The sequence below is a fragment of the Melozone crissalis genome, unplaced genomic scaffold (assembly GCF_028551555.1).
Source record: "Melozone crissalis strain CALT ecotype California unplaced genomic scaffold, PUWL_Pcris_2 ptg000006l_1, whole genome shotgun sequence".
Classification (NCBI taxonomy): domain Eukaryota; kingdom Metazoa; phylum Chordata; class Aves; order Passeriformes; family Passerellidae; genus Melozone; species Melozone crissalis.
In genome coordinates, this window is record NW_026535784.1 from 17,074,634 (window position 1) to 17,087,763 (window position 13,130).

Sequence of the window (13,130 nt, forward strand, 5' to 3'; positions counted from 1 at the left end):
AGGAGAAAAGCATTTAGATAAGGTCTTTGTCACTATGACATCATTTAGATCATTATGTGATTCATTTAGAGGAGAGCTGCTGTCAGATTAATTTGGTGTTATATAGAGTTCAATTCCAAATTTAGTACCAGATCTTTGACCAAGGTTGTGTGTGAGATGCAAACAGATCATTCACATTCAAGAATCAGAGCTAGTCAGCTGTAATACTGTTCACATCATACTCCTGGGTGTCATTTGTAACCAGCGTTAGCTCGAATGGTTGTTTACTGGGACAGGGAGTTTTGAATTCTTCTGCAGATGTTCATCTCCTAGATTTCCTCTATTGCTGCTGTTTGTTAACTGTCCTGCATCCCTGAGGCAATGATCATCCTTTTGGATTCATACACTTTTAAGAACTCACCAACAGCTCTGCAGACTCTTGTACAGAAAGTGTAAGCTATTAGCATTAGATTTATTTTTCTTAACTTTTTTTGGTGGTGCCTTAGCAGCAATCTACAGACCTTGAAGGCATGGTGGAGATAAAGCTAAAAATACTTGGGCATACCTAGTGTGCAGAATGTTGTGTCTGCTTCATTGCATTCGTGTGTGCACTAAAATACTGGAATTGCTTTATTGTAGGTTGAGGTAGGGAAATACATTAAAATATTTATATTTAAACATTAAATACAAGCAGGATTCCAGAATTCATCAGCTGTGTGCTGACTTTGAACAGTTTAGTAAAATGTCTGTGATTATTTAAAGACAAAGTCTGAATGTACCACGTGGTACCAGCTCTGCAGTATTGCTCTGTTTGATCATTCTTGGAGTTAGTATGTTGTAACTTCCAATCTAAGTTTGCCTCCTCACCCTGAGTTTTCAAGCTACAGAATCCTTTGATATGTCTTTTATTTTCACCTCAGTCTCACTGACCTTTGAGGGTATAAGGACTTTTGGAATTCTCCCAGGTTGTCATTGCTGTGGCAAATGGAACTGGAAAAATATTCATAAAACAGTTTGTGGAAGGAGGGGCATTTAAATTTTTCATTTCCAGTTACAGGGTAACAGACACAAATAGCTTTTGAATCATTCTTTTTCCTTTTTTAAAATTTATTTAATTTTTGCGAATACTGTAACTATTAGAATCTCTTTTTCATGTTCTCTTTATGGACCACTGAACCTTAGTCAGTCTTTCTCCTGTTCCTTCATTATGGAAAATGGTTTGTAAGTTACTAGCTCGAGGGCAGGTATGGGATTGAGCATCTTTAGATGAGAGGGAGAACTAGGCTTGACTCCCTTGTGTCCTGAATACATGTTATTGTGGATACTGGAGAACAGACACAATTGCAATTATTTTTCCTTATTGAATGAGCATGATAACCGGAGTTCTGTGTGGAAAATGTGCAATTTTGAAAATGGCAATAGCTCCAGCGAAATTGTGATCCATCAAGCTTTTTCCTTTGTGGTTTCTTCCTTTCTATCTGCAAAACACTTTCTAAGGTTGTAAAGTAAATAAAATTCTGATAGTGTGTAATTTTTTTAAAATGTTATTAATGAAGTTACTTTGAGGAATATGGGTTAATATATAGTTCAAACAAACCAGAAAAAAACCACAGCATATTAACCCAATTGAGAATGTACTAAATTTTGACATGGAGATACAGAATAGTTTCCTCAGTATTTGTGCATTGACCAGCAACCTACCCATTCCACTTCTGGTTTTTGTTTTTCAGGGCTGCTGGTTAAAGAGTTGCTTTCACTGAGTACTTCTTGCTCATTCCCTTGAGAATGCCACCCGGCTGGCCAATATAATGTTGTCCATGGTTACATGGTTACAGCTTTGTATGAGCGCAGATTCAGTTTCCAAAATGGCCACAAAGAATACTTGTTCCAGCCTGTAAGGGGGCCGGTGGTGGAGCAAAACAAGTGACTCCTGGGCTACAGGGAGCAGGGAAGAAGTTGACACATAAATAAATGGCTAACCACAGCTTCAGCGAGAATATTTAATATAAAGTCCCCCAAGGGAAATCAGTAGGCAGGTATCTAATTTCTGATCCATTATTAGATTTAGCTCTGAATTAAATACCAAACTGCTTGGCTTTTTTAGCTATCTGGGTATGTGCAAAAAAAAAACCCCAAATCAAAACATATGATAAAACCCAAGACCAAACCACAAAGTTCCCCTTTACAGAAAATCTTCTGCTGGAAATTTAGACTTTGGTTTTGAGGAGCTCTGTCTTGAAATGAGTATCCAACACCAAGGAGTGAGATAAGTTTTATGGTGGATTTAGCCCCAGGCATGCTGCTCAGTTCATGACATCTTTGTGGAAGCAGGGGTTGGGATGCAGATATTGTGAAACCACATCTTTCCAAATGTTATGGTAGATCCAGAGTATTTTATAAGTCACCTGCATTGTTGAAAACTAAGCAGTGGTCAGTTCAAGAACTGTGAGGAGGAAAACATGCTTTCCACAGTGTACATCATTGGGATTAATTTCCTTTATCTCCTAGGGCCATGCATTCCTTTTACATTTTCTCTATTCCTGTTTTTTCCCAGTCTTCTGTGTTTGTGTATACAGATGGGAATAATTTTTCTTCCCATCTACCCTTGCTTTTCACTCCTGTTGACTTCTGATCTCATATCAGACCCAAGGAGGGCAGTAGGAGTGGTGGTGTAGCAATGTGTTTGCAGAGGTTTTTTTCCCTGCATGCCCATATGCTCTTAGTAGCTGAGTTTTGTTCTGGCCACCTTAGGTTAAGTGTGAAACATAAGTGGCAGGGAGGGGTTTGGTTCCTTGCTGCCATCCTTCCATTACTTTTTCACTTTGCAGGCCCTTGGTGGATGTTCTTCCTTAACCATCTGACAGCACTACAGATTCAATTGCTGGGCTGATCTCTGTGTCTCACTTAGTTGAAGAGTACAACATGAAATGATTATACATTTTCCACAAGGGTCTGGATTGTTTTGGAGGAATAAAGAAAATATGAAAAAAATAAAAGAGCAGGGAAATAAATATTAAAACAAATAATGCATATTCACTTTAAAATCACATGTGATTTTTATTTTACCCTTTGTAGATAAAATTTCACCTGAATATTGTATGAACTAAGATTTCTGTTGTTGTCTTCAGCAGAACCTCCAACAGCAGTCACACCTTATCATCTTGTCAGACAATGGAGCCCTGTACCTCAGATGAATTTTTTCAGGCTCTCAACCATGCTGAACAAACTTTTAAAAAGATGGAGAATTATCTTAGACACAATCAGCTGTGTGATGTGGTGTTAGTTGCTGGTGATCGTAGAATTCCAGCTCACAGGTAAGTTTATTATAAATTGAAATAACTTCATAATTATTTACAAATGCACCATCAAAGTGTGTCCCATGTTTTGTTTAAAAAATGTCAGAACATCCTAAACCATTCAATTTAAACAGGTATATATTTTTAACATTTCTTTGGAAATGAAAAGTTAATTTTTCTATTGTAAGCAATACAAAATAAAAAAGTTTAAGTTCTTTTTGTTTCCAAGTATACTTATGATATTTGCATAGCAAACCCCCTGAAGTCCCAAATACACTCCCAGAATATTATAAGTTGTAGTGGTTTCTTTACTATAGAGCGATGTAAATTTTTTGCTTAGATTTAATTTTGTTTAATTTTTTCTTTGTACTAGCAGTTATGCTGTTGGAGTCACAATTAACAATAAGTACAGTCTTCTGTTCACATAAAGGTTTTTTGCTCCTGTAGTAAGAGGAATCATTTGATAGGAGACTTCTGAACACTGCCAGTATTAGAGGTCTAAATTAGTTCAAACTTTATCCTCTCTGTCATCTGTGTAGTCAACAGATCATATGTATGCTGCTTAAAATCTAGGAAAGTACCAAAGATTGCAAAACACAGGCATGTGTAGCTGAAGCACATTATGTTATTTAATGCACAGAATTTGTAATTTTAATAGGAACCTAGGTATAAGTAAGCTGTGGTTTCCTAAGTTGAGGTCTACAACAGAAATAGCATCCTAAAGCATTCTTGTTTTCCATTGCTGATTCCTGCTCCCACAGTGAAACTGCAGCTTAATGCTGTAATGGTAATAAAAAGATGGGAAGATGTTGCTGGTTTGGAGTTGGTACTTCCCTTAAAAAGCCAGATTTCTGCTTTTATTCGGATATTATCCACACTGTTGTGCTGACTCAGCTGAGGGAATGACAGCATGGGGATGGAAACTGACTTGAGAATCAGAGAGGCTTTTGAACCACAGCCTGCTGTTGCTCTCAGAGACTTCATTTTATAAAGTGTTCACTTAGTTACTAAAGTGTGTTGTCCCTGTGAAAAGAATTAGTCAGATGAAAATAGGGAATAGACACACCTCTGGTGGGCACATGCTCTAGTAATTTAGGGTCAAAAAACTTTGGAGTGGTGTAAACAGGAAAAAATGGTGATTGTAATTAGGAAGTCATTTTGCTTCTTTATGGAGCCAAGGTAACCCTTTTGCAATATATGTTTGGACTGTGGCTTATGTAATAGTTAAAAATGTGTAGAAAGGGTGCAGAGGACAGCCATGAATATCTTTTAAGGACTGGAAGGTTCTATTTGCAATGAAATAAATGGATAGAGAACACACTAAAAAGTCCTTTAATGTGGTTCATGCTTGTTTCTTATTTCTTCAGAGAACTGACTTCACCTCTCCAGTTGGTGCTACTGTATCTGTTTCTGTAGTTATTATTATGAAGCATATGCTACTACTGCTCTGGACTTCTGAGGAGAAACATCTTGGTGTAGTTAGGATATTCTGTGTTAAATATGTATGAAAGTTAAAGCCAAAGAAGCACACTTGGTGCTTGTAGCAGGAAGTGGGAGGCTTATGATTCTCTCTTGTTCACTTTATAATGTTGGAGCAACTCACAAAGAAGCTTTGCCTTTTGCATAAAAGTTCTTTCTCTAACTGTTTTGTTTTCACAGAGAAACATAGCAATAACTGCAGTCTTATTCTCAGTAAATCCAAAGTATCTCACTGAAAACTGATTTCTTTTCATAGTGGGAAGGATAAATATGGGAATCTTAAATTTCATTTAAATTTTATAGAAATTCAATGACTGCCTTTAAGTATTTGTAGTAGCCAATGTCATAAGAAAAAAATTCTGTAGTATTTTTTGCTGCCTCTATACAAGTTCTGACTATTTTAGTATTGACTGCAGGCTGGATCAGTCAGTGCATTTCAGAAAACCAGTGATTATTTTGTCTTGAGATTTAATAAGCAACAGAATATGTATTAAATACATCTTAGCTTAATGGCTTGGCATTCTAAAATGAGTAAGAAAACAGAAACTTCATTTACAATGGACAACTTTGTTTTTCTTTATTTTTCCATAAGAAAGATAAGAGTTGTTCATAGTATGTGATCACATAGAGCTGGTAAAAAAGAACATTCTTCATTATTAATATTAATCACACTCATAGAGAGGAGTATTCAGATTTTCAGTTTTGAACTTGTTATTTTTAATAATTCCTGTATTTTTAAATTATCAATTTCTACTTTTTATTGAGTGTTGTGAGGTCCATTATGTATGTTTTTAGAGAAAAGAGACATGAGTTTGGTGTCTGCCATGGTAATAATCACAGGTAATACATTACTGAAATTCTGAGAGGTTTTGTATCTATGAAGAATTCAGGCTATGAGTCTACTACAAATAAAAGCATCACATATAGTCGTGATTTTTCTGAATATTCTCTATTGTTCCAAAAGTGTTTATCTTCTTATTCTGTGCTGAAATCATAGCTAAAATCTTATTTGCAATGTCAAAAAGCAAATAGGAAAAGGGGATCATTCTCCAGTAGGAAGAAATGTATTATATTCCCACCCCTTCAGCTTGCAGTTCCATAAAGAAATTTTGGATACTTTGATTTAATTTAATTTAGTTTTTCATAGTTTTTCATGTTTATTTTGTGTCCACTGCAATTTCAGATGTCTGCCATTTATTATGTTCTTATTTATTACATTCAGCTAACTGCAATATCCATAATAAAAACTTGTTTTGTTTAGCAATAACCCACTGATTAGAACATTCATGTAAAAAAGGGAAATGTGTGTAAATTCCTGCCCAGAGGACATTTAAAGCCTGCCACATCCTTTAATCAGCAGTGTGGGGAGAGCCATTGTGTGTCTTTCTGTTGACACTGAAAGATGGAAATACAAAAGAGATGGGACTTAAGAAAAGAAGGAAAATGGAACCTTGTGTACTCTAGGGTTTAGAAAGCTTGTTTGAAAGAGCCTGAACTCTTCACTATCACCTTACAGCTTCAGTGAATGCTGACAGTGAGTTTCCAAGGATGGTTTTCAGCTGTTACACAGCCACAAACAAGGAGCTGCCTAGGAAGAGTCCCTTTTATCTTTCAGATCTTAAGCAGCATTCTGTCAGCTGAGACGGGTTTGGGGATACTAAACCTGCAAATTGCCAGGTTTGGTAGCTGTCATCATTTTACATAGTAATTGCTTTGGTGACCTAGAAAACTATCAAGATGGTGCAGCTTGTGGCAGGTCCAACAAGTATGGGTTTTAAAGTGCCACATGTTTTACTAGCTCTAACTGGAAAATTCTTCAAAATATATTAAGCCGTCATGGTAGATTGTTCTGATTTTGGATTTTGTCAGTATTTAGTGACTAGTGAATATCAAATCACATGTGTATAGCAGTAATTGATTGTTATTGACTAGTGGGAAAAAGAAAAGGCCAGTTGGCTGAAAGTCTGCTTTTGTTTTCTTCTATCCTAGCTCAGTGTCACCTTGATGCATTGTCACTGTATATTTTAATCCCATTTCTTTCTTTGAAAGAACTTTTTTTTCTAAATTAGACAAATTAAGAGAAAAGTGTAGATACCTCTTCTGAGGCTTTTCATTGTGAAATCATTGCAAAACTGCTCTCAGGATAATTTGTGCTTTTTCAAATTACCTGTATTAAACTACTTCTGGGCTTCACATCCTCTGTCAGCATGTGCAAGTCACCCTCTGGAAAGCCTTTACAAAGACTGTGGGGCATGCATACCTCTTCATGCATCTGAACATGTTTGCAAAAATAGTAAATGGATTTAATTTCTGTTAATTTCCTTTGGATAGCTCTTGAGTCTGGAAATTACAGGGAGAAATTTGCTGATATCAAACCTCTGATAGAAGGCATTGGGACCCTTGTATTATTTTTTGGCGTTTCTTCAACAGTTGTTTCTAAAATGTGTACAGTCCAGGGTTCTGAATAATAGTGCAGCTACCTAGTCCAGTTGCACTGCTGGGGGAAGGAAGAGAAGAAAAAAACAACCCCCAAACTGTGATATGACTAAGTATTAAATTCCATTTCCCTTTGCAGAAGACCTGTCTTTTTCAAGCTCTGTTCTGTGTAGAAGTTCCAAGTCAGAACAGTCAGATGTGAATATGTTAAGTTGGTTGTTTTGCATTTTTAAATTCTGAATTGGACCTGCAGAGATAATTGGGTTATTCAAACCACTTCCAGTGAGAACACCTATTTTGTACATAGAAATCTGGTCTTGTCATCTCATTCTAGCATCAAAAGCAGTTGCAGAAATTCTCCCTTGATACTTTCATGAATGTACTTTCTAATTTACTCCAGTTCTATAGATCTCTGAGAGGCAGTATTTTCATTTAAATGCAGATTTCATTAAACATGAGGTTAAAATGCCTAGAAGTGATGCCCGGGCCATAGCTTGGCAGAAAGTTCTGATTTTTCTTAGCTAGTCAGCTACAGAATAATTCTCATATTTCATTAACAGAATTTAATTTTTCTTTAAAAGAACAGAACTTTGGGGTTTTTTTGACAAAACTTCAATCATACAAGGTGCTAAAATAAAATTAATCTTTTTCCCATGCAATTGTAGCTTTACTTTGTTGCCTCAGCAGCTAGAAAAAAAAATTACCTTTTCTTTTCTGTAAGCCTGTAAGCCTGACCAAATGGTCAATGATCAGAGAGTTCACAAGAAAAATATATTGTGAGATTAATGAATCAAAATTTTATTACTTTGCAGTTAGTTAACTAAGAGACTGCTCCTTGTGTTTCATTACTTTGTATATGTACATGTAAATTCTCCCCTAAGCACTGGTACTCACCTTTTCGTTTAGTTTTGCTCTATTTTGTGGTTCCTGACCTCTGCCATTTTACCACACCAGTATAATGATTCAGCACAGCATAAACTGCCTGAAGTATTAGATTAATTGAAGATATGCACATGGACTGTTTAATGTATTTGCAGTAGGCTGGGTTCTTGGGCTTGCTCTTTGTATGGATCCATACAAATACCACATGTATTTATATTGAAATCCCTGTGGGCAAGGCAACAGTGAACTGCTACAGCACAAAAATTGATCTAAGCCAGAAGGCCATTCCTGGAGGTCTCTTATTCCTCATGAATAGTTATGGTTGGTTTCATATTCCCGTCTCATATAATTTTCTCTTTTACCCCAGTCTCTGAACACATGGAAATTCTTTCACATTTTGCAGAGTGGCATTATTATTTGTAAAGAGTGTTTTACTCTCGATAATCCTTCTTTTCTCGATAAAAGAAATGTCCGTTGTGCACTAACATTTACTTACACAGTAAAATAGTCAGGATTATTAAGAAAGGCTAAATAGATACTCAAAAAAGATATTACTCTGTATCATCTCCACGTTTACTTTGACAAATTTTGTTATCAGTATTAGTAATTTTGTTATCAGTATTAGTAATTGAATGTATATGTGTGCACTAAGAGTAAAAGCATTTTAAAGCACTTTGAAAAAGACTGGTAAGTCATTCTTTCACATTTAAAAATGTATCTAACATAATATAAATGAAAATCAATTCCATTTTATTTTAATAATGTATATTTATACTTCATTTCCAATTTATGTGGATTTGGGGGTGTTTATGTCTGTGTTGGCTATTAAAAGTCATTGCTTTGAAAGGCTAATTAGTTTAGATCAGTAGCAAATGTAGGTTTAGTATCAGTACTTCATTATTCATAGAGAGAAACTAGAGCATGGAGCACTTCGTCAATTTTTAAATGTTTTTCTCACTGCAGTGTTTCTGCAAAGGGCAGAGTAATGAATCATAAATTAACAAACATCAGGTTGACTAAGAATTTTTTTTCTTCTCTTCTGTTTCTCTCCTTTTGTGCTGCATGTCATACTCAGATTGGTTCTCTCCTCTGTTTCGGACTACTTTGCAGCAATGTTCACTAATGATGTAAGGGAAGCAAGACAGGAAGAAATCAAGATGGAAGGTGTGGAGCCAAAGGCATTGTGGGCTCTGGTTCAATATGCATATACAGGTAATTGAAGTGAAAATGGGAAATTCATCTAATGAGTTGTCCTCATGTGAGCATTGTATTCCATTACTAGATTTCAAATGCTCTTTACAAATTATTCACATTATTTAAATTCTTATAAATAAATAAAAATAAATAATAGAATATTCTGAGTTGGAAGCAACCTACAAGGATTCTCAAAGTCTAACTCCTGACCCTGCTTAGAGCACCCCAACAATCACACTGTGTGTCCCAGAGTGTTTTCCAAATGCTTCTCGAGCTCTGTCAGGCTTGGTGCTGTGACCACTTCTCTGGGGAGCCTGTTCCAGTGCCCAGTCACCCTCTGGGGGAAGAACCTTTTCCTAATGAAAAAGAAATTTTTTCTTAACCCCCTTCAGGCCATTCCCTCTGGTCCTGTCACCAGTCAGCAGAGAGAAGAGATCAGTGCCTTCCCCCCCCTTCCCTGGTGAGAAAGCTGTAGACAGCAATTAGGTCTCATTGCTGTTACCTGTGACAACCTGATGGGATAAAGTTTCTCTGGTAATACTACATTCAATTAGTTAACAAATTATGTGAATCTCTTAAATGTGTCATGACTGACAAAAAAAGGAATCTCATTAGGATTCCCTTTCCTTTCATCATTATAGATACTAATTTTGAAAACTATTAGTTATCTAATGCTGAGGGTGATGTTTACTAAGCCTTGTATTCTGTCATATAATCTGTAAATAATTCTATTGCCTTGGAGTTTTAGGGAATTTGTAAGATTATAAGAGCAAACTAATGTGATTTTCTTTTTGATGTTACTAGGTCGCCTTGAATTAAAAGAAGATAACATTGAGTGCCTGTTGTCTACAGCTTGCCTTCTTCAGCTCTCTCAGGTTGTAGAAGCATGCTGCAAATTCCTCATGAAGCAGCTTCACCCATCCAATTGCCTTGGAATCCGATCCTTTGCTGATGCCCAGGGTTGCACTGACTTGCACAAGGTGGCTCACAATTACACCATGGTATGTTGTTACATTAACTAGCATCTGCTTTATTTAGTAGGGAAAATATACAATGTTTTCCTAAATATGGTACTAATGTTCTCCCCCCAGAAAGTCTTCATAGTTTTCAAACAAGAATATGTTCCCATGATGAAAAATGACAAAATAGCTGCAAAGTTGCTGGTTTAGAGTGGGAAGGAAACACACAATCATAAGTGCCCTGTAAACAGAAATGGAATTGTGGGGTATGCATTTAATAACATATTTCAAAAGCCTGTTCTTCTTTCTGACAGTCAAAAACTACAGACTTCACAGTGGGGAATCTGCCATCATCTATTCCAAAATTACACATTACTAAATGGAAATGTAGAGTTCCTTTTTTGTAATGACCTGGAGTAATCAGGTTCCAAGATGTACTTGGGGTATGAATGTGGATTCAGCAATATAGATTCTGCATCATCCTTAATAATTTAGCAACGGGATGTCAGGCATCAAAGAATTTAATCCTAGGCTAGGTAATATGTGACTAGATGCAAACTTGCCAATTATATTTTTCAGTTAACTTTTAGAAATTCACACCTACCAACTTAAGTAAACTTCATCTGCTTAACAGTCATCCTTTTATTTTAATACAAAATGTTCTTTTTTTTCTTCTCACAAGTGTATTTTAGTAAAGTTATCAGAAGAAGACAGAAGATCTATCTCTGAAGCAAGTCAGTTCATCTCCTCTTTGCAGTTTTGTGAGGCATTTTGCTTACTTGTTGATGAAATTTTGCCTAAATAAGCTCTTGGGATTTGAATGAGGGCATGTAGATACTGCATAAGAGATGTGGGAATAAGGATAGTACTTAATTTGCTTGTGTGTCATGGCATTATCTTGCCATTAAGTTATTGGCTAAGATCCAAGAGTTGTAATTTATGTCTTGTAATTAGTATTAGAAATCCATGGCTCTTCCTCTTGCTGCCTTAGGTTTTGCAGGTTTAAAACCATTTTTTAAAAAAATTATTTATTGGCTTAAATTTATTTACCTTACTATGTATAACAGTTTAAAATAGCTTTTTTTTTTCCATATACAAAACAATGTTCCTCTGCAGTGAATGGATCTCTCAGATATTTAATATCATGGACAAATTTACTGAGGCAGATCAATAAATAAGGTGGAGATTGTAACTTACATGTTTCTATTCTTGGTCTTCATTTTGGCAAAAACAAAAATAATGAGTTTGCTGTTAGGTATAATGTGCAATGAAACAGAGAAGTAAATGTGGCTTATGCCTTTGAGGAGTATTAGAATTTATGTTGAGTGAGACCAGTGATAGAAAAAATATGTGAAAAGAGAAACTGTCTCTTCTGATCTACTTGTTCTTTTTCAGAATAAGTATGTATTTTGGTCTGGGCAATTGTCATGTCCTTTTTAAGTGAACTGCCAAAATCAGAGTAGTAAGAATTATTAGACTAATGCATCCTTAAAGGGGAATGTTGGCATTCCAGTCTTAGTATTCTGACTGGCAATGCATGACTTAGGGAAAATTGTGCTGTGAACTTTCTAAAAGCCATTCTTCTGCAGCACCTATCTTTTGTTCAGACCAGAGGAAAATAGTTCTGTGCCTTTTCACTGTTGTTTACTTCGGTGGCAAAATTGTTGCTTTTAAGGCTTTGATGTGAATGAAATTCCAATTAGGTGGATTTTAAAATGCCATTTTCAAAACTAATTAGTTGTGCTAGATGAATTTTTCCCAAGGCCTCTTTTAATGTTGTTTAGTTCCAACAGAGACATTAAATTGAATTTTAGTAATAATGAGTAATAGAGAAGAAGCTTCTTTATTTTGAAATGAATGTTGCTATGGAAACTGCATAGAAATGTCTAGTCCAATTGAATCTTCAATTAAAATAAATCCCCAAGTAATTTCATTTGTTTAAAAGCTGTTTGAAAAAATAAAATGTTCAACACTAGTAAGTGCTAGGTACTTGATGCTCTTTCCATTAAGAAGTATTAGAACGTAAGGGTTAAGTACACCTGTAGTAGCTGGCAAAATTCTTTTTCTTAAAACAGGGAATTATTTTTATGCGGCATTGGGCTGCATAGAACAGTGTGGGACTATATTGAGTACAGTTTATAGTTCTGGTTCTTTTAAAATACTTGTAGTAGAAGTTACTGAATAATATAAAATACTTAAATTTTAATTTACACATGTTATTTTCTATGAATGTTTCCTTGACAGAAAAGAAACCCTGATTGCCATTTAATATTTTTACAAGTAGAACAACTTCTCTGCTTTGAAGCTTTTTGTTACACATGTAATGAGTTTGTAATCACCTTACCTGCTTCATTAATGTACCTTTTTACATGAAGTTTGAAATTCAGGTGAAATGAGCATTTGTTTAAACTGGAGGATGAAAGAGTGAGTTATCCCATTAGGTCTGCCTTTGTTAATAGGGTTCTTCTGTCTGAGTAAAGTACATTAGTCATTGGAAAGCATCAGTGATTAAAAAAAACAAGAAGGACTTAAATGTTGCATTTCTTCATATTGCAGATATATATTATGCTAAAAGGACTGAAGTATTGCATTACTTTATTGCTTGCTGTGTTGACAGTTGATAAATTGTTTTGACAGAAGGGAACAGTTTATCAAAACTGGTCAATTATTGGCATTACAAACTTAAGCTTGAAAAATCTTCAGTATACATGAAGTGAAACAAGAACTGAAGCAATTTGTAGTGGATTTAATGCTGTATAAAGAGCAACTCTGATTTTTACACATCACAGTTCTAAAACAGAGTTGATGGAATAATGAAATGTATCTGAGTAAAGATATGTTTTGAGCAGAGGTTACCCTGTTTTGCTGTGGTTTATATATTGTATTTGGGACATACAGTTATAAA

At 35.4% G+C, this 13,130-nt stretch overlaps 1 protein-coding gene across 2 annotated transcripts in view; it reads left to right on the forward strand.

The window, feature by feature from the left end:
- KLHL5 (kelch like family member 5) overlaps window positions 1-13,130 on the forward strand; it is a 49,962-nt gene that overhangs the window by 16,713 nt on the left and 20,119 nt on the right. For both annotated transcript variants that reach the window (XM_054295690.1, XM_054295689.1), the window contains 3 exons: window positions 3,108-3,293; window positions 9,148-9,284; window positions 10,071-10,267. In XM_054295690.1, the coding sequence (XP_054151665.1) occupies window positions 3,151-3,293; window positions 9,148-9,284; window positions 10,071-10,267 (477 nt within the window). In that variant the 5' untranslated portion in view covers window positions 3,108-3,150. The remainder of the gene's footprint in view (window positions 1-3,107; window positions 3,294-9,147; window positions 9,285-10,070; window positions 10,268-13,130) is intronic.